This window comes from Entelurus aequoreus, linkage group LG09, assembly GCF_033978785.1.
Source record: "Entelurus aequoreus isolate RoL-2023_Sb linkage group LG09, RoL_Eaeq_v1.1, whole genome shotgun sequence".
Taxonomy (NCBI): domain Eukaryota; kingdom Metazoa; phylum Chordata; class Actinopteri; order Syngnathiformes; family Syngnathidae; genus Entelurus; species Entelurus aequoreus.
In genome coordinates, this window is record NC_084739.1 from 31,150,440 (window position 1) to 31,177,702 (window position 27,263).

Here is a 27,263-nt window from a genome sequence, read left to right on the forward strand (position 1 = left end):
TGTCTCTTTAATCACAGCAAACCACTGTGTTTTCCTTTGTGGCGTTCCAAAAGAATAATTTTCTTCCACATGTCAGACTGAAATTATTTTATATTATGAATTTTATACATTGTAGTTCTGAGCATTATAACTGATGAATTAATTACCTGTTCAGGATTATGACCTTTGTGTGGAAATGATTGCTTCTCAAAGGAATCTAAGCAGAATGGACTAGTTTAACTAGCAGAGGCATTGATTGATTGATTGATTGATTGAAACTTTCATTAGTAGATTGCACAGTACAGTACATATTCCGTACAATTGACCACCAAATGGTACGACCCGAATACATTTTTCAACTTTTTTAAGTCGGGGTCCACGTTAATCAATTCATGGTACAAATATATACTATCAGCATAATACAGTCATCACACAAGTTCATCATCAGAGTATATACATTGAATTATTTACATTATTTACAATCCGGGGGGTGTGATGGGGAGGGGGATGGGACGGGGGGCGAGGGGTTAGGTTGGGTTGCTATCAGCATACTTCAGTCATCAACAATTATATCATCTGAGAAATGGACATTGTAACAGTGTAGGTCTCACTTGGTAGGATATGTACAGCGAGCGGTAACCATAGTGAGCTCAGAAAGCATAAGAACAAGTATTTACATTTGATTATTTACAATCCGGGGAGGTGGGATGTGGTGGGGGAGGGGGTTAGGCTAGGGTTGTAGCTGCCTGGAGGTGTTCTTTTAGTGCGGTTTTGAAGGAGGATAGAGATGCACTTTCTTTTACCGTATTTTTCGGACTATAAATCGCTCCGGAGTATTCGTCGCACCGGCTGAAAATGCGCAATAAAGGAAAAAAACACATATACGTCGCACTGGAGTATAAGTCACATTTTTGGGGGAAATTTATTTGATGAAATCCAACACCAAGAATAGACATTTGAAAGGCAATTTAAATAAATAAAGAATAGTGAACAACAGGCTGAATAAGTGTACGCCATATGACGCACAAATAACCAACTGAGAACGTGCCTGGTATGTTAACGCAACACATCATGGCAAGAGTCATTCAAATAACTATAACATATAGAACATGCTATACGTTTACCAAACAATCTGTCACTCCGATCGCTAAATCTAATGAAATCTTCCTCCCTGGTGTCGCCTCTGGTATGCGCCGTTTCCTTTCTTTCTGCTGCTTGATCGCCGTTTTCTGCTGCATATTTCACTACGTCCGGCTTGTAATCTGCAGAATATAATTTCCTTTTCGGTGCCATTTTAGTTCAGCCCTTCTCAGTTTTTATAAGTTACCGCCAATGTTGAAATAATCCATTTTAATAGCTACGGATGTAGCAGCAGTTAGCATCCCATGACCCACAATGCACTTCTGCCATGACGCACAATGCACTTCTGCCATGACCCGCCCCCGCCAAATTCTTATTGGTTGACGTGTGTGACGATTGCTGACGTGTGTGTTAAAGTTAAAGTTAAAGTACCAATGATTGTCACACACACACTAGGTGTGGTGAAATTTGTCCTCTGCATTGACGATTGCGGACATTTGCTTCGTCTCTTACGCGAATGAGATAAATAATATAGTTTGATATTTTACGGTAATGTGTTAAGCATTTCACACCTAAGTCGCTCCGGAGTATATGTCGCACTATGAAAAAACAAACTATGAAAAAAACTGTGATTTATAATCCGAAAAATACGGTACACCTGTTGGGAGTGCATTCCATATTGATGTGACATAGAATGAGAATGAGTTAAGACTTTTGTTAGATCGGAATCAGGGTTTGACGTGGTTTGTGGAGCTCCCCCTGGTGTTGTGGTAATGGCGGTCATTTACGTTCTGGAATTAGTTTGACATGTACTTCGGTACTGTTAATACAGTCTCAACTAGTTTGTGACCTAAAGAGAGTTCCTGAAAGTTGGGAGTCAGTCTGTAAATTTACATAATGATGAACATTAAGGTTGTTGATGTTGTCAGACATGTTTTTGATTTGATTTCATCTGGAGCGCTGAGACATCAGACTTTGAAAACTCTGAATTGGACATTTAATACTTCCCAGCAGCTTGGAGCGCACTATACATTTACGCGGACCTCCATTAACTCAACTCTTCCAGGAAACATTATATCAGCTCAATAAGGTACTTATATCGAAACAGGAAGTCGGAACATTCAGAGGCATTTAAAGCTGGAGTATTTGAATTATTTAATTTTAATCTGTAAATCCCGCTCCCCACTCTGCGCACCTCGCTGATAGTCCTTCCCAGTCGCCTCCCCTCTGGAAGTGCACGAAATCGCGTACGATAGCTGTACATGAACACACTTAGGTTGTTGACAGTCTGAAGGATCCCCTAGTTCGTATTTTGTTGCATACTTTCGGTAACACACGTCGCCACACAAAAGGATACACACATACTATAGGAAAATGGAACATCAGATTATCTGTCTAGAAGGAAAATAACCACTTGTGCGTCCATAGTTTTTTGATTGATTGATTGAGACTTTTATTAGTAGGTTGCACAGTGAAGTACATATTCCGTACAATTGACCACTAAATGGTAACACCCGAATAAGTTTTTCAACTTGTTTAAGTCGGGGTCCACTTAAATTGATTCATGATACAGATATATACTATCATATATACTATCATCATAATACAGTCATCACACAAGATAATCACATTGAATTATTTACATTATTTACAATCAGGGGTGTGGAGGGGGGGACGGGGGGGCCGGGGGGGGGGGGGCAGGATATGGACATCAAGTAGTGGACATAGAGAGAGAGAGCGAGAGAGAGAGAGAGAGAGAGAGAGAGAGAGATCAGAAGGCATAAGAAAAAGTATCTGCATTTGATTGTTTACATTTGATTATTAGCAATCCGGGGAGGGTGTTAGTTTAGGGTTGTAGCTGCCTGGAGGTGAACTTTTATTGCGGTTTTGAAAGAGGATAGAGATGCCCTTTCTTTTATACCTGTTGGGAGCGCATTCCACATTGATGTGGCATAGAAAGAGAATGAGTTAAGACCTTTGTTAGTTCGGAATCTGGGTTTAACGTGGTCAGTGGAGCTCCCCCTGGTGTTGTGGTTATGGCGGTCATTTACGTTAAGGAAGTAGTTTGACATGTACTTCGGTATCAGGGAGGTGTAGCGGATTTTAGTTAGTCCAATACTGGCCCGCAATGCCCTCCATCTTGAATAAGCCGGACCAATATTTATTGGAGTTTTGTCTCTTCTTTTTTGTTTTTTAGATGTACAGAGTCTTTCTTTTCTTACTCTGATTTCCTCTTTTTTTTTTTTTGAAGTACAGTATATGCTGTAACAGGTGGGTGTTCGGCAGCCATGCTTTACTGCAAACAAGTTTGCACCGTACACGCCCTTCATATTGCGTCAGCCAATAAGGAGGCTCCTTCGTTGGCTCAGCTCAACCCTCCTTTCTCTAAATCCTGTGATTGGATCTGGAAGGGTTGACCGCCAGAAAGACTGTTTGAGTGGTTTTTTGTTGGGTTTTATGGGCAGAATACAGGACCTCCCATTGGTTCCATTGTAAGCTGTCTTTCATTAACATTTATTTATGAGTTAGAATGCATTAAAAAAGTATTTCATGATGATTGTAAACGATAAGCAAAATTCCCCAAAAAAGTGCAGTTCCCCTTGATTCCTTACATTTATGTAAGGTATCAATGTAAGGTATTTATGTAACCCATCTGTACTTATACAGTACAGATGGAAACATTTAATAATTTGTTAGCTGCATCACGATTAGAACGTGCATGATTTTGAATCAATTAACAAAGTCCAATTATCGGTTATTTTAGGAGGGTAAATACAATAATAAAGTGTTGAACTAGAGCGGACAAAAGCAGAGCAAAAACACAGATGGGAGGAGAGGCTCGCAAACCATGTTAACCTCAAAACTAGCTTGAATGTGAAATAGTGAAATAACAAAAGAAGAAGGGCTTTTTTAAAATAAACTTTTCTTACCTGATGGTACCTGTTTTTATGTATTTGGGATCTGCATAAATATCGAAATTTTGAAATCAAACCGTGGAGGCATTGCAGAGATTTTTGTTAAGCAATCTTTTCTTCCTTCAACTTCCTCCAAACGAGCCGTTTGGAATTTGCTCTGTCCTGTGACGTATTCTGCCCTGTGATGTCTGTGGGTATCTCCATATATGGTCAAGTTTTACCTAGAGAGCTTTGCGTAAGTCCACCATTTTTAATTTATGTAGAAGCATTTGTCGTCGACAACATTTCCACGATGAAACCCAATGAAGGAAAATGCTCTGTTGTTGGTTGTTTTAACCAGCACAAGTCACTACACTTAGACATTAGACTTAGACAAACTTTAATGATCCACAAGGGAAATTGTTCCACACAGTAGCTCAGTTACAATGATGGAAAGTGTAAGGATGGAAAGGACAATGCAGGTATAAATAAATAAATAAACGTTAATATATGTTTGATGAAACGTGATTATATGCATGAGTAGGGATGATGTTCGAAACCGATTCTCCCGGTTGTTTGATAAGAAAAGAACCGATTCCATGGACTCGAATCGCTTTTTGAGAACCGGTTCTCGTTATCAAGGCCACTATAGTAAAGAAAAAGAGTTGGTTCTTTATTCGAATCCCAAATGGGCAATGTTATGCCCATTTGATTGTAGACTCTTACTGACACCTTGTGGCGATATGAAAATACTATGCGTCAATAGTTTGGGCACTTCCGGGTTGACGATGTTAGTCCAGTTCATGAGACAATTGAGAAGTACACAAGTTGTGTTAGCTCTTACAAGCCTTGGAAAAGATAAGTCTGTAAGTAAACTGTTTAACTTGTTTATGTAACTCAATATTAAGGTGGAAAGGGGTTAAATTTGATAGTAATATGTTTATTGAAAAACGATTTTTGTGCACTGTTTCAATGGATGTTTTGAGGACTTAAAATGGCTGCCAGTCGTGTATTTCCACCATCGAAATAGTTTCAACACTCAGAAGTATTTGTTTGATGATAGTACTGTATATTTGTGTGAAGCTATTATTTACATATTGTGTATTACATTTCAGTATGTTAATTGAATCACATAGCTTATACATTTGTCATTGTGTGTATTTCAGTTTAAAAACTAAACAAAAAACAGTCCAGTGCAAGACAAAAATAAAGATAGAAATAGACAAAGCAAGATCAACAACAATAAAGAGCCTAAATGGATTAATCTGCTTTGGAACTTTATTAGACGTCTTGGATTGCTTGTTAGCTGTCTGCCTGTGTGTGTAGTTAGTATGTTCCAATGGCAGCAGAAGTGCACTTTTTGGAGAGCTGTATTATTTTCAGTTTTGTGCCCAAGGGACTGATTTTATTTAACACTATATTATTATTTATACACCTATAGTGATCACAGAGACAGGTTGTTTTTGTGTTACTGTATATATTTGTTTTTCTGAAAAATCCCACTTAATATACTTTGTGTAACAACAGTCTTTTAGGGGGGTAACAGTCTATATTTATTTATTTATTTGATTTGATTTTTTTCTTATAAAATAAAAGTGAGCTTTTGTTAAACCAAATATTGTGTTTTTTTCCATATACAACAACCTATCTGGATTCGATAAGGGTATCGATAAGGAATCGGTTCGATAAGAGGATTCGATAATGGGCTCAAACTCGATAATTTCTTATCAAACATCATCCCTATGCATGAGTGTACGTATGTATACTGTATGTAATTGCGTATGTACAGTATGTATATACAGTATTATTGTACAGTGAATGTGCGTGTGGATGTATGTATCGTGTGTGTGTATACGTATGTGCGTGCATATGTACCTTTGTATGCGCCTATGTATCTATGTAAGTAAAATGTTATTTATAGCACTTCTCACAGAGAGCTCACAAAGTGATTCACATGGTTAAAATACAAATGGTAAAATCACAACATACAACATGATGCAACAACAAAAACATTGCAAAATGAAATGATAAATACGATAATAAAAATTATGTAAAAAGGAAAATTCAATGTTACAGGAATGCACACTTAAATGTGTTTTTAACTGGCTTTTAAAAAGGTCAACAAAAGGTGCAGCTCTCAGCTCACACGAGAGTGCATTCCACGAATTAGGGGCAACTGACCTAAAGGCTCTCTCGCCTTTACTTTTTAATTTTGTACGAGGTACAAAAAGCATGTGGGTATGTACCGGCATAGGTGGATTAATGACCGGGCCTACCGGGCCCAGGCCCAGGGGGCCAGAGGCCCCAAGGGGCCAGGCCAACTTGGCCCCGCGGCCGCGACCCAAGCAAAACTACTTTTGCAAAAATAATAATCTTAAGCCCCAAGGGGCCAGGCCAACTTGGCCCCGCGGCCATGATCCATAGAGGGTAAGAGGCCCCAAGGGGCCAGGTCAACTTGGCCCCGCGGCCGCGACCCACAGAGGGCCAGAGGCCCCAAGGGGCCAGGCCAACATGGCCCCGCGGCCATGATCCATAGACGCTCAGAGGCCCTAAGGGGCCAGGCCAACTTGGCCCCGCGGCCACGATCCATAGAGGGTCAGAGGCCCCAGGGGGCCAGGTCAACTTGGCCCCGCGGCCACGATCCATAGACGGTCAGAGGCCCCAAGGGGCCAGGCCAACTTGGCCCCGCGGCCACGACCCACAGAAGGCCAGAGGCCCCAAAGGGCCAGGCCAACTTGGCCCCGCGGCCGCGAGCCACAGAAGGCCAGAGGCCCCAAGGGGCCAGGTCAACTTGGCCCCGCGGCCACGATCCATAGAGGGTAAGAGGCCCCAAGGGGCCAGGTCAACTTGGCCCCGCGGCCGCGACCCACAGAGGGCCTGAGGTCCTAAGGGGTCAGGCCAACTTGGCCCCGCGGCCATGATCCATAGAGGGCCAGAGGCCCCGAGGGGTCAGGCCAACTTGGCCCCGATCCATAGAGGGTCAGAGGCCCCAAGGGGCCAGGCCAACTTGGCCCCGCGGCCACGACCCACAGAGGCCCCAAGGGGCCAGGCAAAATTGGCCCCGCGGCCATGATCCACAGAGGGCCAGAGGCTCTCAATCATTATTATCAAAGCTAATTCTCAAATTGGATGGATCACACAACCTCACTCACATATTCTTTATCAATTATTAAAGGTTGTTTCTGAATTTTGATCACAGAACTTAATGCAAATATTCTTGATTGATTGACAAAGCTCATTCTCAAATTTTGATTACACAACCTTACTCTGACAAATTATCATTATCAAAAAGCTCTATCTCGAATTTGGATCACAGAATCTCACTCAAGTATTCTTAGCTGTGCCCCTCCCCCATCAAGTCTTTCATAAACCGGTCTGTTCTTTTAGAATCTCCTCATTTGGTATTTTGAACTCGTGAGAGACTGCTCAAAATTTGGTTTCCTTTCCCTCAGTTCAGACTCAGAGATAATTTGAAATCATTCAACAAGAAGTTTAACGCGCGCACACACACACACACACACACTTGAGTTGAGCATTACTTGGAAATTCTTATATTTTCCATTTTGCTGTTATTATCAGCATCTTCCCATTTTGTCCTTTTCTTTCGAGAAAGTTTACAGTCTGACATTTGTCACTGCTGTCAGTTAATAACTTTTTGGTCTTTGACCCATTTTGTCATTTTCTCGATTCGATCGTCACTGACCACTCTCTCCTGTCTGGCAGACATCGTTGCTGCCATCATAGCTAGCAAGCTGCCTGCAGCGGGTCATCCCTATGTTCCCCGTCCCTATGTTACCCGGGTCCTATGTTCCCCTCTACCGGGGAACTAAGGACCCTTTTTAAAAAAAAGGGTTCTATGTTCCCCGCTGCGGGGAACGTACAACACTTTTTCCAGAAAAGGGTTCTATGTTCCCCGCTGCTTCCAATGCGCGACTAAGTAAGACGCACGCAGACACGCATGACAGAGACGCGTTTAAGTTGTCGAAGGAAGGAAGTTCGCGTTTGAGTTGCTCTATCTGCTGCCGCACGCCCTGTGACAGGTTAGGTTTAGGGATGGTTTTGGTCAGGGCACAATTTCGCCAAAAAAGTGCTCCACAACGCCCTGTGACAGGTTAGGTTTAGGGATAGTTTTGGTCAGGGCACAATTTCGCCAAAAAAAAGTGCTCCACAACGCCCTGTGACAGGTTAGGTTTAGGGATGGTTTTGGTCAGGGCACAATTTCGCAATTTCGCCAGATACAATGCAGGGAACATAGGACCCTTTTTTAGAAAAAGGGTCCTAAGTTCCCCGGTCGCATACAAAGACCCAGGAACAACCGGGGAACATAGGACCCGGGGAACATAGGACCCGGGGAACATAGGCACGCTCCCGCCTGCAGATAGCAACATTTTGGTGTCCTTTGGGAAAATATTTAGAAAGAAGACAAAAGTACACACAGTTGTACAACTATTATCTTTATGATCTTTTTTTTGTTAGTTTCTCTGTTACTGTGTGTGGCCAATTAAGCGACTTTTGGCCATACCTGGCTGGTGACATTTAGCGACTTTCTGGTTGATGTTAAGATTAATAATAGCAACAGTTCTCTTCATCTTAATGCAATTTATTGTGTCTGTCTCTCCACATTTTGCCATTAGGTACTTTGAGCTCTTGTTGGTCAGTCACTCTAAGGTACATTGTTGCTGCCATCATAGCTAGCAAGCTGCCTGCAGATAGCGACATTTTGGTGTCCTTTGAGAAATATTAAGAAAGAAGACAAAAGTACAAGACATTGTACGATTACTATCTTTTTAAAATTATTTGTTTCACTGTGTGATTGACCGACTTTGCCGCTAGATTTCGCGTCTTTTGGCCATACCTGGCTAGCGACTAAAAACATCATTTAGCGACTTTTTGGTTGTGAAGATAAGTGGTAAAAGCAGATCTTCCTGTTGGTCTTCCCACATTTTGCCATTTGGTACTTTGCACTCTTCTTGGTCACTCCAAGGCATTTGTCCCTGCCTTCAGCTAGTCACTTGGCTCTTTTGGAATATATTTCACTGTAATTGGCTCTCTCTCTCTCTTTCTCCTCAGTACAAATCAGCCTGTTCCCTTGCCATTCATCACTGACCACTCTGCTCTCCTGTCTGTCAGACATTATTGCTGCTTGCAGATAGCTTGGGGTCCTTAGAGAAAATATCAGAAGAGAAAAGTACACAATTATCTTAATTATCTTTTTTATTCAGTCAGTCCTTCAGTGAGTCCCAGTGTGTTGGCGATTAAGCAACGTTGGCATTCAATTAGCGACTTTTGGCCATACATGGCTGGCGACTCAAAAAACTAGAAAAAAAGTACAAAAAGTTGTACAATTAATATCTTTATTATCCTTAATTCCCCTGAATCCTAGAGTGTGTTGCAATTAAGCAACTTTGCTGCTAGGTTTAGCGACTCTTGTTTTGGGCATACCTGGCTAGCGACTACAAACATTATTCAGCAACTTTTTGGCTGTTAAGATTAACGTTAATAAATTAAATCCTAATACAATTTATTGTGTTGGTCTCGCCATCTTGCTATTAGGTACTTTGAATTCTTGTTGGTCTCTGCTAAGGTATCTGGCTGTTGTCTTTGCCTTCAGTTAGTCACTTGGCTCTGGAATATATTTAACTGTACTTGGCTCTCTCTTTCTCCTCAGTACAAATCAGTCTGTTCCCTTGCCATTTAGACATTTTCTTGATTGGATCATCACTGACCACTCTGCTCTCCTGCTGTCTATCAGACATTGTTGCTCCCATCATAGCTAGCAAGCTGCCTTGGTGTCCTTTGTGAAAATATTTAGATAGAAGACTAAAGTGCACAAAGGTGTACAATTATTATCTTTTCAAAATATTTGTTTCACTGTCAGTGTGATTGACCGACTTTGCCGCTAGATTTCGCGTCTTTTGGCCATACCTGGCTAGCGACTGAAAACATCATTTAGCAACTTTTTGGTTGTGAAGATAAGAGGTAAAAGCAGATCTGCCTGTTGGTCTTTCCACATTTTGCCATTTGGTACTTTGCACTCTTGTTGGTCACTCCAAGGCATTTGTCCCTGCCTTCAGCTAGTCACTTGGCTCTTTTGGAATATATTTCACTGTAATTGGCTCTCTCTCTCTTTCTCCTCAGTACAAATCAGTCTGTTCCCTTGCCATTTAGACATTTTCTTGATTCGATCATCACTGACCACTCTGCTCTCCTGCTGTCTATCAGACGAATCAGTTGATTCTCTGCTCTCAATTGTCTATGCTAGTAAGCTGTTATTCTCTGCTTTGGAGTGTTGATGCTGGGTTGCTAGTTTTCTAAATCACCTCACACACTTGAAGGAAGCAGCACCGATCATAAACACACAAACAAACTCACACACACACACACACACACACACACACACACACACATAGTTGGTTTATCTGTTGTGATAGGCAAAGAGCCAATGTGCAAAGAAAGAAGGGAAATATGGATCATAAACGTTTAAGTGGAGGAGCTAGAAAAAAAATTCAGCAAGAAAAGAAAAAAAAGGAATCAGTTTTACTTGAGAGTGTTCCAAATATCTCCAGCTTCTTCAGTACAAAGACATCTGCTGAAAGCAATTCTATAAATGCTACTGCAAATTCAGCTAAGGTTAGCAATGCACCTGAGCTAGCATGTAGCTCCCAAGATCCTGAGACCACTACAAGTGTAGACACTGAACCAAATGCTTCTGATGCTTATGATTCAACCAATTCAGCAGTAGCCAGTTGCTCGGATGAATGTGAGGTCACTGCACCTCTGGACAGCATAGAAAATGAGCTGAATCTTTCTTCAACACCATCTACAGTGACAACTCTACCTAGTGATCTCGCTAAATGGGCTGAGACCCTCACTGAGTCAATGAAGGAAGTTCTTATTCAAAGAGGTGCAAAATCATTTCACAACCGTCACAGCCATTATCCAGCTTCTGTGAGGAACAGTGGGCTAGGAGGCAAAACCCGATGCCTAAACAATGAACATTTTACTTCACACTTGCCCAATGGACAACGAGTACAAAGAGAGTGGCTGATGTACTCTCCCTCTACTGGTAATGTTTACTGCTTTGCATGCAAACTGTTTTCCCCAAAAACGCATTCTTTTGTGACAGGCTATTGTGATTGGAAACACTCAGAAAGATTTGGTGAACATGAGCGAAGTGCTGAGCACATAACCTGCATGCAAGCAGTCTTGAACCGCGCCAAAGGTGCCACAGTTGATGCAGACCTGTTCAAACAGTTTCAGGCAGAGAGCAGCTATTGGAGGCAGGTGTTACAAAGAGTTGTTGCAGTCATTAAATTCCTTGCAGAAAGGGGCCTTGCATTTAGGGGTAAAAATGAATCGTTAGGGTCTCCTCTCAATGGGAACTACCTTGGTATTCTGGAGGTCCTGGCTGAATTTGATCCCTTTCTAAAGGATCACATCAGAAAGTTTGGGCAGATGGGTCGAGGTAATACCTCATATCTGTCCTCCACCATTTGTGAGGAATTCATTGAATTGATGGGTGCAAAAACCAAACAGGCTATAGCAGATGAACTGCAAGCAAGCAAATACTACTCTATCATTGTGGATTCAACCCCAGATTTATCTCATGTGGACCAATTGACATTCATATTCCGTTTTGTTAGCAAAGAGGGCAGTGTTGTTGAACGCTTTGTGGGTTTTGAGCCCATTACTAGCCATACAGGTGAAAGTTTGGCTAACTGTGTCATGTCTGTGTTGGAAAATCTAGGGTTAGAGCTGTCAAATTGCAGGGGGCAGGCTTATGATAATGCCAGCAACATGTCAGGGAGGTATAATGGGTTGCAGGCTCACTTAAAGAAAAGCAACCCATTAATACACTATATTCCATGTGCAGCTCACTCTTTGAATTTGGTGGGAGTCAACAGCATTGACAGATGTGGAAATGAAGTCTCTAAGTATTTTGACTTGATTCAGTCTATTTACAACTTCACAACTGCATCCACACACCGATGGGACAGGGTATTTGGCAATTCCAACATAGATCTCACACTTAAAGCTTTATCCAACACGCGTTGGAGTTGCCGTGCAGAATCTACCAAAGCACTGTGGCAGAACTACAGTAAAATAAAAGCAGCACTACAGGTTATTTCCACTGATGACACAGAGAAACGAGACACACGAACTGAAGCTGACAGTCTAGTGCGGAAGCTGGATTCACTTGAGATGGCCTTCATGGCAGGCTTTTGGGACACTGTTCTGTCCAGATTTCAGGCCACAAGTCTGCAACTTCAAAAAGCAGACATGGACCTTGGTACAGCAGTTAGATTGCTGGAATCTCTGCGCACCTTTGTTCTCTCCCAAAGAGATCTATTTGATCATTTTGAGCAGAAAGCCTTAAACATGTTGGGTGGCACCCCATCTTACAGGGCTGAACGGACGAGGAAACGTAAAAAGTTTGCTGATGAATCAGCATCCCCAGATGTTGTGCTTGAGGGAAGGCAACTGTTTCAAATAGAGACATTTATTGCCTCTATTGATCAACTGAGTTCAAGCCTTAATCACCGTCTGGAGGCCTACAAACATCTGAACAATTTGTTCAGTGTCCTTTTCTCTTTGGATACAGAGTCTAATGCTTCAGTCCTTCACAAGGCCAAGATTCTCACTGAATCATACCCATCTGACCTCAATGAAAGTCTTGGACAGGAGCTTATACAGTTCAAATCTTTTATACAGCTCAACAACACTGATGAGGAGAGGACCCCTTCAGGACTGCTCAAAACAATAATACATTTTGGACTACAGCCTACGTTTCCTAATACATACATTGCGCTACAGATTTTTCTCACTCTACCGGTCAGTAACTGTGAGGGAGAACGCTCATTCTCTCTTTTGTCAAGAGTAAAAAATGAGCTGCGCACAAGAATGACTCAGAAAAGATTAAATGCGTTATCTCTAATGGCAATTGAGAGTGAGCTGACAAGAGAGTTGGACTTCAATGATGTGGTGGATGATTTTGCAAAATTGAAAGCACGAAAGAAACCCCTTGCTTAAAGGTGCACTGTGTAAGATTTTTAGGTTATTTCCAGAATTCACCCATTCACTAATGTTAGGCTACCTGTTTTCATGAATACTTACCACCACCATAAAATTCTAAGTATCCATTATGACTTGGAGAATTGCACTTTTGCCATTTCTGGGAAGTGTCACCTGGATTGTGAAGATAGGATTGACTTTAGGCAGAAGCTTGGTGCTTTCTCTGGCAAACTGAACCTCAAGCTTCATTCTCTGCAGCTTTGCATTCTTGTGCAGACTTTCATCCACAAGGAACTTTTCAACTTCCCCACTATCGTGAAGGGGCCATCAAAAGATTTCAGTGTGTCCAGCATGTCTAGTCTCTTACTCTCCTTTCTTTGAGCCATCTCTTGTTTCTCATCTGCCCTACTCTCGAATTTTGCCTTCATGAATTTACTCCAGTTGAGTTCAACCTCCCTTTTTGCTTGTGCTGCTGCCTTGAAACCTCTGAAGCTCCTGGCTCTTCTGTAAAATTATTGACCTATTGACTGCGTTCAGTGTGCCCAACTTCTTCAGTTTGTAGTCCACCTTGCCACATTGTCTCTCCATCCCAATGTTGTGCACAGGGGTGCCATCAATGTTACTAGCCTGTTCACTGACAGGGTCCATTGGGAAGGTCTCCTCATCCATCCTCTGCCTGGCCAGGACAGTCTTCAGATGGGGCAGCATGAGATCTGTCAGCTGCTTCACTTCATCCAAGTATTCGGCAGCCACGTCTGACACTGAGTTCAGGACATGTCCAGTGCCTGTCCAGCCACTATAGCATTCTTGGAAATGGGCTATCTTGACCTGCATGCAGCCCTTGTACCATGAACTGGCCTACACCTTTCTTTGTGGTGCTCTCCGATGCATGTTATCATTTTACCTTTCTCCTTCTCCTCAAGCTTAACCACAAATAGATACAGACTTTGAGCCTCAATTTGCTGCACAGCTGCCGTTATGCCAATGTGTTTTCCTAAGATATTATTTTATTTTTAATGATAGAAGGGAGGAAAAGGGGGCAAAAATCATGTCCGATTTAGTTTTTTGGGTGGGTTGGGGGGTTTATTTCATGATAGCTACCAACTTCCAATACATAATATCTCTCAAATGACCCAATGCACCATCACTGAAGTGGGCGTAATCATTTTCAAAAATGTTTATTTTTAGGCCATTTATCCCCTCCCCCTGTGTCTGTGTGAAACCTGTGCTTGTCAGTGTCTGTGTGGTATACCTAATAGTGTGTGTGCAGTATGTGCACTCTTCTGTACAGTACAGTGTGCATGTCTGTTCACAGTATACAGTATTTCTTGCATAGTGCGTGCGTGTGTGTGCGCCCACACGCGCGGGGGGTTGAGGGGCCAAGACCATGTCAGGCCCAGGGGGCCAAAATTTCTTAATCCGCCCCTGTGTACCGGTATGTATGAACATACGTGTGTATGTATGTATGTATTTTTGTATGTGTGTATATTTGCATGTAAAATATATTTGTGGACAAGTACAAATTCAAACGCTTATTCCTAAAAAGTATTTGTTGTTACCCGTCTTCAGGTGCGCTTACATGGCGGCAAAAACAAGACAGTGTTTGTCCTCGACGAGATCGGGAAAATGGAACTCTTCAGTCAGCCATTCATCAGGGCTGTGAGACAGACACTCGACTGCTCTTCCTGCACCATCTTGGGCACCATCCCTATCCCCAAGGGGAAACCCTTAGGTCTGGTGGAAGAGGTGCGGATTAGGAGCGATGTCAGAGTCTTCACTGTGAGTAAACACTAATACTCTCGCTGGGAGAGATTGAGGGAAACAACGATATTTAGGTCACTTTTAAGAGCTTTTAAGTCCCTCAGTAGCTGTTGGACACTGTTTACAATTTATCTCACATGGTCTTATGAAGCAGCCAGTCTGTTCTCTGCGGCAGAGTACCATGGCCTGCATTATCCCTCTCCTATAGCTGGATTAACTCTGAATCATGCGTGACCGATTAAACAACAAAGGATTCACTCAAATGTTGAAATTATTTATCATGGCAGACGCCGTTATGGATATTGTCATGCAAAGTACTTACAAACCAAAGTAGTTTGTACTACTACTGCGCAAGTTATTGAGATGGTGTAAACTTTTTTAAGGAAAACATACCACAGTATATGACTGAGGTAGGGTATGTGTACAGTAACATTGTGTTCATTCAGGTTTAAAATTGAACTGCACTTTTTATTTTATTTTGCCCATCACCTACAATCCTTGTGCAAAACAAGAACACACGTCTTTCCCTGTTTATGTGTATTACAATTAGTAAAAAAAAAAAGAGGCGGCTAAGAATGTAGTTAATTGGGAGTCCTCTATAGGTTGTATTCACCTGACGTCACGTCTGGCTCATTAAATATGCGAAACTTGAACTGCGGTCAAGCGAGTGTCTTTTGTCAAAGCCTTCTGGCCGGCATTTTGCCTTTCTCGAAGAAAAATGGCCTATGCTTGCCTTGTTTTAGGCTGTTGGAACCATTCAAATCCTTAGTATAAAAGTTTATTTAGAGTTCCTCGAGAGGTAATCAAGAAGGGCAAAAGAGTACAAGATTTTACAAAACACGACAAGAAATGTGACACGCACTTCAGTCCAACGGAGCAGAGTCAAAGAACGCACAAGTTTGCAGTGATCACTTTGTTAAAGGTTTGTTTGATATACTTTTAATGTTTACTGTTTCCCATTTAAGTATTTTCTTGATGTTAATTGTATTTTATCCTGTTTCAGAGTTTTTAAAACCCATTCGGCAAGTCTAAATAAAAGAAAGAAAATGTGAAAAATAACCTAAAAGAGTAAAGCTTTTACCAAAGGCTAAGGATGATGTTTGATAAGGAATTATCGAGTTCGAGCCTATTATCGAATCTTCTTATCGAACCGATTCCTTATCGATTCTCTTATCGAGTCCAGATAGGTTATTGTATATGGGAAAAAAACACAATATTTGGTTTAACAAAAGCTCACTTTTATTATATAAGAAAAAAATAAAATCTAATAAATAAATAAATATTGACTGTTACCCACCTAAAAAAAATACAATAAAATAAATAAATATTGACTGTTGTTACCCAAAGTATATTAAGTGGGATTTTTTCAGAAAAACAAATATATACAGTAACACAAAAACAACCTGTCTCTGTGATCACTATAGGTGTATAAATAATAATACAGTGTTAAATAAAATCAGTCCCTTGGGCACAATACTGAATATAATACAGCTCTCCAAAAAGTGCACTTCTGCTGCTATTTGACATAACTGTTTGTTATGATGCTTTGACATTTTTGCACTTTATTTCTTTATTGAAAGAAAATTCTATGAAGAGAAAAGTTGTTTGCAAATGTGGTTACAATGCTAAAAAATGAAAAGTTAAAGCTAAAAAAAGAAATACACTTTATTGAGTTAACATTATTTCTTTATGGGGGAAAAATGTTATGAGCTAGAGAATATAACAACTACACTACCCAGCATGCAACGGGAGTTACGAGCATGCGCGGTAGCCCCGAAAAGTGTTGCATGTTGCCACGCTGTGAAAGTAAACGTCAAGAACTCAGCCAACACGCCTCGTCTGCATTATTTATAATTAGACAAACAACACATCTACAGTGTGATTTTGTTTTGTTTACAAGGAAAGAAAAACAAAAGTTAAAAAAGGGAGATGTCATATATGTATGTGCTGCGGTTGTTTTAAGAACGTTGCGACAGCTGCCGTAAAGGAGGTGCGTTGCTAGCCTGGTTGCTATGTTTCCGGTTGGTGGTAAAAGTGTTCGTCATGTGTTTTACCCTGCTAAAATCTCTCAGTAAAGTTATTCATTGGATTATACCTTTTGTTTTGAACTTTATTACACCTTGGAGCGCTTTTTCCCGTCCATTTTTTTCCTGCTTTCGCTATCTGAGCCTAATGACTGAGCTACATGACTGATTTCTTGTGATGTCACACGGAGCATTTCTGGTCGGGACGGGATTCGTTCCGAGGGATTCGAATAAAGAACCAACTCTTTTCTTTACTATAGTGGTCTCGATAACGGGTACCGGTTCTCAAAAAGGGATTCGAGTCCGAAGACTCGGTTCTTTTCTTATCGAACAACCGAGAAAACCGGTTTCGAGTATCATCCCTACCAAAGGCGTCAATCATAAATTAAGCTTTCAGCACATACACGATGTTGACATCTATAGTTATATTTTGATAAAGACGGGGAAAAACACGCATACTCGTAAACAGCGCGTGCAACAACAAGGCAACAAACATGGCTGTAGACACAAAGTTAAATCATGAAATGCAACCTTACCTGAGCAAAAACAATGCATGATTTATCGGGAGAGTTTTGATACTAATTTCCTTGACCCAGCCACAAACAAAGAAGTTGTACACCTCCATACTTTTCCAAGTTTTCAGGCGCACCAGATATTTCCCCATGTCTGGGAATGCGAGCGACAGATAATCCTTGAGATCACTCGACAAATCTTGTTTGATAACAAAAAGGGATCTATTCCATTGCATAGTTTATTTTTTTGCTCGAATCTGGTTTAGTGGTAAGATCTATACCCCTTAAGTACTCAGTTAGTTCGCACTCTGTTTGCTGCACAGTAGCCATGTTGGTTTGGTGGCCCATCATTTTGTTTGTTTCCGTTAAAAATTCACGTGACTGAATACAACCTATTCCGCCTATAAAGCGCTCTAAAACATCCAAAAAACGCCAACAATACTCCATTTACACACTGTGACCTGCATATTAACCAAGCTATAGCAACATTGTTACTGTAAGAGGTAACGCTGAGGAACTACTTTTCCGGTGTTGTGACACTTTGCCTTGGTCACACTTCTCCTCTGACCACTACCGAGTAGCCAGCAAGCTACTACCTACCAGCTAGCTTGAGCTGCTAATAATGTTGATTGCACCCATGATATAAAGAAGAAGGAGCTTGAGCTGCTTCTGCTGTATTGCTTTTTAGTAGGGATGTCCGATAATGGCTTTTTTGCCGATATTCCGATATTGTCCAACTCTTAATTACCGATACCGATATCAACCGATACAGATTTTTACAGTCGTGGAATTAACACATTATTATCCCTAATTTGGACAACCAGGTATGGTGAAGATAAGGTCCTTTTAAAAAAAATTAATAAAATAAGATAAATAAATTAAAAACATTTTCTTGAATAAAAAAAAAAGTAAAACAATATAAAAACAGTTACATAGAAACTAGTAATTAATGAAAATGAGTAAAATTAACTGTTAAAGGTTAGTATTATTAGTGGACCAGCAGCACGCACAATCATGTGTGCTTACGGACTGTATCCCTTGCAGACTGTATTGATAAATATTGATATATAATGTAGGAACCAGAATATTAATAACAGAAAGAAACAACCCTTTTGTGTGAATGAGTGTGAATGAGTGTAGTAAATGGGGGAGGGAGGTTGTTTGGGTTGGTGCACTAATTGTAAGTGTATCTTGTGTTTTTTATGTTGATTTAATAAAAAAAACAAAAAAAAACAAAAAAACAATACCGATAATAAAAAAAACGATACCGATAATTTCCAATATTACATTTTAAGCATTTATCGGACAGCTCTACTTTTTAGTTAGAAAAAGTTCATGCTAGGGTATAAATCATGCATCTCACGTCTATAGTAGAAGGTTGACATTTTTAAACTTTAAAAATCCACGCTCTTTATACTATATGGGTTTCAACGATTGGAACACAGCATAAGACAATCACAACATTGATATGAAGCATTTTCTATCTGCGGAATGAGGATTATTCCGAGTTCTGAAAGATACAACAGCCCATCAGTCGGCATCCCAAGGACATTGTAAGTCACTGTTTTATGTTCTTATTTGAAACACTCAGCAACAGTGCTACATGATAATGCTCCAAGGCTCGCACAGTAGTAGCAAAACATAAAGTGCACTCTATGTTGATTTCATAGAGTACATAGCAACGGACGTTACTGTTGCTATGCGCTCTGTGAAATCAATGAGCCCAGAAAAGAAGTTACGGTAATGCTGAAAATGATCAACATACTGTAAATATTACATGTTATCATGAATGTGCCTGTTACTACATTACATACTGTACATACTTACAGCATGTATAAGAAACATTGTAGGTTATTGGATGGTTTTTAGAGGACTTTAGAGGGCATGCCCATTACCTGCATTGTGAGCAGCTTTGTAGTAGCAGTTTCTCAGTATTTTATAACACACAAAAAAAGAAAGACATTTGTATCCTTGTCTCACATAGGGATTGTGGATGATGGGTGAGAGTCTCCCAAAAAAGTGTATCTCCCCTTTAATATTTAATATTGTAACAATAATTGTGTTTGTTTTCCTGCCCAGGTGTCGAAGGAAAACAGAAATTCCATTCTGCAAGAAATTCTGTCAGCGCTCCAGCAAAGTTTAAAACAGTAGAGCTAACATTTGACGTAGAAAACAGATTTTAGGTTTAATATTTGATCACAAAATGGATCACAGAGCAGGTTACCTTATGATTTCAATTCTTCAGTGCTAATTGTGTGTAATTATTTTGATGTTCAGTTTGAGGGAATACTCATTAAAATCCAGTCACAATTTAACACTTAATTTGTTTACTATAATTTTTTTATGTATTAGATACAATTATTTAAAAAATAACTTCTTTTGATCATTGTTTTTGAGTTTTTTCGTTACATTTACAGGCATCCATTAGTCTTATATCCTTCTTAATACAGTGCATCCGAAAAGTATTCAGATTCTTTTTTTCCTCATTTTGTTTAGTTACAGCCTTATTCCAAAATGGAATAAATTCATTTTTGTTCTCAAAATTCTGACGATGTGAACAGTGCCTCTTCTGGTTGCACTCAAGCAGTGCATTCAGTCTTGTCTAATTTGCTTCAAGACATGATTAATCAACAATATATTCCACTAATTGACCCTTGTTAGAATCAATAAATCAATTTATTGGTAAATATGCTTATCTAGCAATTGGAATGCAATAAAAAAATGCTACAGTGCAGTTGTAGTTTAAACATCACTTGCCAATATTGGGAAGCTGATAACAAGCTTCACTGTTTGTTTTTCCAAGCTTCATTTTGGGATTTCCGGCTTTCCTCTCCAACATTTTCTATCCATATGGTAACAGATTACTGTCAAGGATAAATATCATTACCAAGTAAAAGGATTTTGGACTTGTCAGAATGCAGTGATGTCAGATTAGTTTGCTGCTGCCATCCAAAAAGCGTTGATGGTCAGTAGCTGCTAAGTGTTGTCACACAGTGAAGCTTTCTGTCAACACAATAATGTATACTGTATTAATTGCTTAGCTTGATTATCGTAGTTTGACCTTTTAAGTTGTTTGGATCAGACATAAAACTTTATTGTGTAAATTTCTCATGTGAGCTTTAAATCCGGCTGTTGGATTGAAGTTTTTTTTAACTAGAAACTCTCCAACAAGGATACTTTTCTTATTCTCTAAGCGTGTGCAGGTCATTTCAAAGTGAAATTACAGTTTTGGCATATTTTTAATGTTGCTTGGATAAATGATGTAAGCTGCCATGCAGCCCAGCTGTGATGTGCGTCAGACAGACTGCTGCGCCAGCATCTGCTCTGGGGCCACCTTTGACTTGTCTCTCTCATTGACTGGCCATCCAAAACACTGCAATGCTGCTGCTGCTGCTGCTTCTTAGCGTCCGTTGCAATATGGCATTCTGTGTTATTTTGGGCACAGACTTAGCGGGCAATTATGAAAGTTGGTGAGAGCAGGTGATTCTTAGCACCCTGTCCTCCGGGAGCAAATGGATTGTGTTAGAGTGACGCAGACCTTTGCCAGGTCATTTGGATGTTGTTAATGCGTCATGTTGCCATTAGGAGACATATTGCCCATATGGTAATTATGATGGATTTTTAAATGTCAGTATATGCACCTGATCATTGACAGTTATCCACACTAACGCTGTTATTTGTCACAAACCAGATTTTTTAATTTATCTTATATATTGCTTTTTACTTTTATTCTGCATAAAAAATTCTCAAGGATCAGATGAATACACTTCAGAATGAGAGATAGTTCTGTCTACCTCAGAATGACTAGAAATGCAATCCGTGTATTATTTGTTCATTTGAAACCAACATACAAAAAACAGATATTGACCTGTTTTATTTTATAATTAGTTTTTTTTAATCAACGTTTGTTTTTCTTATTTCATTATTGGTCTCCTCAGTTCCAAAACGTTTACTGAGTGTTGTTAAAAGGAAAGGCCATGTAACACAGTGGTAAAAATGCTCCTGTGCCAACTTTTTTGCAATGTGTTGCTGCCATTAAATTCTAAATTAATGATTATTTGCAAAAAGAAATTAAGTTTCTCAGTTCAAACATTAAATATCTTGTTTTTGCAGTCTATTCAATTGAATATAAATAATATAAGCAAATCATTGTATTCTGTTTTTATTTACGATTTACACAACGTGCCAACTTCACTGGTTTTGCGTTTTGTATATAGTCCTGCTCTGTTATTGCTGTAACACCATGTGATCAATGTGTAAATGTCCCAATCTGGTACTCTTTCAGTGGACGTGAAAGCGTTATTGTACCCTGCAGGCTCGGGGAGCTTCGCGTTAAAAGCCATGCAGAATAGTTTGAATGCATATAAAGGGTCTAAATATCCCAAATCTCTCAGATACAGTCCCAGCAAATCTGTGAGACAGATGTCTGTCTGGCACCCCGCTTCTTTTATCCCTCCATACATAGAGCGTATAGAGACGTGCAAGGAGCTTACAGACCATTCAGGACAAAACGGAGCTTGCTATGGGTGTGCAGTGGGGTTTGAAGACATTGCTGTCTAGATAAATGTTATGTTTGTGTTCCTCGTTTAGGATGAGTGAAGGCAACTAGGGAGAGGGGTGGTACATGGGGTAAGGAAGAAGCCATTACATATTGGCGAGGATCTGGATAAAGATTCAGGAATTCTAATATGGTCACAAATTTATGCAACCAATGCTGATAGTGTAACCACCCGAATTTTGATCATCCTTAAAAGGGAACTGCACATTTTTGGGGGAATTTTGCATGTCATTCACAATTATTATGAGAGACAAGAACACACATCTTTTTTTTTTTTAGGATTTTAAAGATAAAAAATGATTACAAAAAAACGCTTGGAAGCCTTCAAAGCCCTCTAAAACAGCTTCAAAACCCTCCATCAACGTTTTATATACACACTGCAAATCTATATATAATGTAGTAACAGACACGTTCATAACAATATGTAATATGTACTATATTTACCGTATTTTGATCATTTTAATCATCACTGATTTCTTTAGCGCATTGATTTCCGTTTCCATAGCAGCGCACTTCTGACTTCTGGCAACAAAGGTGTGTTCTAATCATGGCAGACATTGTAATGAAGATGACTATTTTTGGACAAGATTCACAACCTTATCTTTTTAAACCTGAATATATGGAGGATGAACTAATGTTTCTAAAAGCCAGCACAAAGGGAGGGTGAGACGTTTAAGCAAACGAAAGCCGAGAGAGTGAGGTCGGCGTGACTCGAAGCTGCAAAGTGAGGAACTTGAAGCCATATTATTTTGACATAAATGGAGTACTTACCCAAACAAACTGGAAAAAACGGCCTCGGCCTGTTGGACCAAACGCACAACTTGTCAAGACGTGGTCTATGGGTTGTTCGTTTTCCCGAGTTGCAAGGAAGGTTGGAGTGGACAAGACGTGCAGGTAAAGACATATTTATTTTTTTACACTAACAAAAGAAACAAAAAGCGCGCACAAGGCGGAAGAACAAACTTGGTTAAGAAAACAAAACTAGCGCTTGGGCAAAAACTATGAACATGAAACAAATAACACTTACTGTGACAAGAATACACAAAACTCACGTGGCAAGAAACAAGCAGCATGACAATGGCATGAGTGGTAAGGATATCAGATAGCATGGGTGTCAAGGAGGTAATGTCGCCAGACAGACTGCCTGGCAACTGCAAGCTTAAATAATACCGACGTGATTAGTGACAGGTGCGCGAGTGCAAAACGTGAGACAGGTAAAACTAATGAATAGTCATGGAAACAAAACAAGCAAGAGTGCCCAACCAGGAACTAAAAAGAGTCCAAAAAACAAACAGCACATGGCCAAACAAAAACATGATTGTACAGCCCTTACCATTGGGCTGGTACCGAGGGCAACTGTGTTGACCAGTTTGACGCGTGTAAATGATAGAATGTCCAGTACTGTAGAACTGTGTTTGGATATGACAATCCGTTTATTCCAGCTATCTAAATTAAATCAAATGTAGGTTGTATAACAAAGTATGCTGACCTTGAATGGCATGACATGACACGATATGACACGACACCACATGATACGATACAGCACGTCACGAACACGACCACGAACACGGTCGAAAACTGTTTGTCCTCCAATCGCCCCGCCCGTGCTCACACCTGAACCTAATTTATGAAGGCTACCATGGTAACCGCACCATAGCAACACTCCCCTCCCCGGTCAATACTTCCTGGTTCTTAACAGGAAGTGAGTGGAGCAATCTGCTGAAAAGGAAATTAAACATGCTGAACCCAACAATCAATTAGAGAAAATAAAAATAAAAACAATATAAACAAATAAGGAATTTTGGCTCCAACACTCCGGCCCCCAATTGAGAAAGGCAGGATGCCATGAACAATTCAAAATAAATAACAATGGAGCCATAAATATAAACAAATAATAACCATCTTTGAGTTAGAGTTTTTTCAGTTTTGATTTTAGCAGAACACACCAATCCTTTTTTATCTGGATAAGTCTGCATGACTCTTCCAAGTAACCAAGAGCCACGTGGAGCGGTGTTGTCTGCGATGAGTACAAATGTCATTTGGGACGAGACTTCTTCTCTGTTTGCTCCCCCTCTGCTGCTCCTGTAGCAAAAGGAAAATACTCTCTTAACCAGCGTTTCCAGCATAGGTCAGAGATGTATTGGACTTGTCTCCTTTTTTAGTGCAGCTTTAATGCGCATCATTTCCTGATCCACTTTGTCACTTAGTGATTTCCTCGTTTGACTCATCTCCACTAGAGTAATTTTCAGGATCCAGGCGACTGACCTCTCAGGGTCCTCCGCTGCGATCCCATACTCCAACATATCAGCTGGCCATTCTTCCTCTGTTTCTTCAGAAACATTTCCTGATCCACTTCAACTCCTCTTGAGGCTTTGTCTGCAGGAATTCGAGTGGTATTAATGTACCGCCATTGGGTGACATCAGATGTTTTGCATCTTTTCCTCCTTTTCCGATTAAGTATGCGTTGCCTAGCAGTGCACTGTTTGTTGGGCAAAGACACATCATCCTTTTTAAAGGGAAATTCCAAAGTGTAGCGTCCATTTTGAAGCTTGCACGTATCAGTCATGACCTTCATGAACTTCATGTCATCTCTAGAAATGTCTTCTTGGTATTCTGATGACCTGTCGTGTATATCATGGTTGTATTGATTGTGCAGCAGCTCCTCTTGCTTTGTTATGGAGATCCTGTTGACAGTAGTAGTGGAGCAGCCAATATTACTCCTCTTCTTACTGTAATCAGGATTGCCATTGATGACCCACCCCAATAGGGTCTTAACGGCATATGGTCCATTTCCATGACTGTTCACCACTTCCCAGGGTTCAAGCAGTTTAGATGCGTTGGTCCCAATCACTAGCTCTACATCGGCTTGAATACGAGGAAGAGTGACGCCATCCAAGTATGGCCATTTAGCCAACTCCTCTTCATTGATGAGGTTGTTTGTAGTTACGGGCATCCTTTTTTGGGTGTAGACCTTGGGAAGGTCGTAGAACTGTTGTCCAGTGAGGATTGAAATCTCTAAGTCTGTCAGCATGTAACTGGAAACTGATATTTTTGGGCCCATGGTTAGGAGACTGATTTTAGTTTTGATTCCATTCAAATTGAGCTTTGTCATTAAGCTTTCAGAACAAAATGTATCTGTGCTGCCCGGATCCAGGAATGCATAGCATGTATGACTGTGTGTCCTTTGCTGGACTTTATCTGTACAAGCAGAATTGACAAAATTCCATTTCCAGCCCCCGTTTGTCCATATTTTTGCAGAGATACTTGTGCATTACTCACAGATGGTCCCCTTGCCTTATTTTGGTTTGGAATTATGTTGCTTGCTCTTTCCTTCTGACCAATATGAAGCAGACTTGGATGGTTTTGCTTGCAAATCTTGCAGGTCAAGCGCTTATCACAATCCCTGCTAAGATGTCCAACATGAAGACACCCGAAACAGATTCCTTTCTGTCTTATGAAAGTTATCTTCTCTCTGTGGGTCTTCTCCTCCAACTGAGGACACTGGTCGAGAGCATGATTTTTAAAGCAGCAAACACAGGCGTTTGTGGTACGAGCAGGTGCACTTTGCTTTGGAACAGGTTTAAATGTGGTTTGATCTTCCGCATTAGGGGTTTCATTATTAATAGTCGTGGCAAAACTGCTACCTTGGAATTTGGGTTTACCTTGTGATTTCATTCCTTTTACAGGGTTACTTCCTGTAGTCTGTGGTGCATGTCTCCAAAGACTGGGTCTGAGACAATTTTCACATGTCGCTCAATGAATTCAACAATGTCTGTGAACTGAGGTCTGCGATGGTGGTTTTCCATGATGTTGCATGCAGAGACTCTCCAGCTTTCTCGCAGCTTGTACGGCAGCTTGAAGATTACAGTTTTCATGTGAGCGGACATATTAAGTTCCTGCATGTACTGCACATTTTCCATGGCAGTGCAACATTCTCGAAGGTACAGTGAGTAGGCTTGCAGAGCTCGTACATCTTCAGACTTCACCACAGGCCAGTTGAACACTTTCTCCATGTAAGCTGCTGTTATCTGGTACTGGTCACCAAAGTGTTTTTCCAACAAAAACTTTGCCATCTCATAGCCTCTTTCTGGGGGCATGTGTTGACGCTACGTACCAGTTCTTTAGGTTGACCCCTAGTGTACATTTCCAGATAGTACAAACAGTCTCCTTTGTTGCTTGTGTTTTTCTCAACGCATTGCACAAATGCTCTGACAAAGGTTTTGTACAGTAATGGATCACCGTCAAAATAGGGAATCTCCCTTGGTGGGAGTAGATGAGAAGTTTGCAATGACATTTGCAATGTTGCAATCTCATTTTGCCTGTGCAATAAATCAATTACAGTAGGGGTGCCATTGGTTGGAGGGGAAATGTTAGTTTGCTGTACAGGGGGGTCCATGTGGGTTGTAGGGCAATGGTCCTGCACTGTATTCCAAGAGACTTGCTGATGTTTTGGTAAAGAAGGTGGTGGTTGCAGTTGTACCTGTATGGGTTTAGGGTGCGAAAGCATGGACTGTTGCTCTTGCCAAAACGAGCCGATGTTTACATGTTAGAAGGAGGACAACTTTTTTCTTCTTGTCTCTCATAATGATTGTGAACGATAGGCGAAACTCCCAAAAAAAATGCAGTTCCCCTTTAAGGAACCAGGAAATACCTTTCAAGCACAATGACCGACTTTTTACTGGGACCAAGATGGGTTCTCAAGCTACCATAATCACCTTCAGCAATGCCTATAAAAGGCCAGTAGGTGACAGTATAGTTCTACAAACTCTGCACACATAATGCATTTGATGATAGATTTTAAACATGTTATTTAGGCATAGGCAATATGTCCTAAAATATATATTGCAATCATTATTGCAACCTTTTGTGGTAAAAGATACATATCACAATATATTATTTGGCATATAAATGAATATAGAACCATTTCAAATGGGTTACAAAGGCTCTTAATGTTGCCGCTGACATATGCAGTAACATATTTTGTCATTTATGGTTGTAAGATTTTCTCTATCATTAATCTACTTGCTGATCATTTGTTAATATCTGCTTACTTTCTGTTGTAACATGCTTCTATCTACATGTCTGTTAAAATGTACTAAACACTTGTTCTTCTGTTGCTTGGATACTTTAGATTAGTTTGGGGTGATACTACACATTTAGGTATCAATCCAATAGCAGGTATTAATGCTGATACTGACACTTAAAGTGTTCAAGATCATTGAATGATACATGTTTTTTATCACAATTGTAATAAAAACACAGGATGGCTGTGTAACAATATCAATAACATTTTTGAATTATGAATTAAAATGCGATTTTTGCCCCTAAAGTCCTCCTTTCTGCAAGCACTTGTTTACTGAGTTTGCAAACAATAACAAAAGCAACTGAAGATGTTTTGATAATGAAAGAAATATCGATTCAACCACTGTACTATCAACGTTAT

General features: G+C 40.3%; 1 protein-coding gene across 3 annotated transcripts in view; it reads left to right on the plus strand.

The window, feature by feature from the left end:
- Window positions 1-27,263, plus strand: part of ntpcr (nucleoside-triphosphatase, cancer-related) — a 94,015-nt gene that overhangs the window by 1,654 nt on the left and 65,098 nt on the right. For 2 of the 3 annotated variants that reach the window (XM_062058566.1, XM_062058565.1), the window contains exon 4: window positions 14,535-14,744. In XM_062058566.1, the coding sequence (XP_061914550.1) occupies window positions 14,535-14,744 (210 nt within the window). Of the gene's footprint in view, window positions 1-14,534; window positions 14,745-19,341; window positions 19,953-27,263 lie in introns of those variants that run through there. The other variant, XM_062058567.1, reaches the window with a different exon arrangement.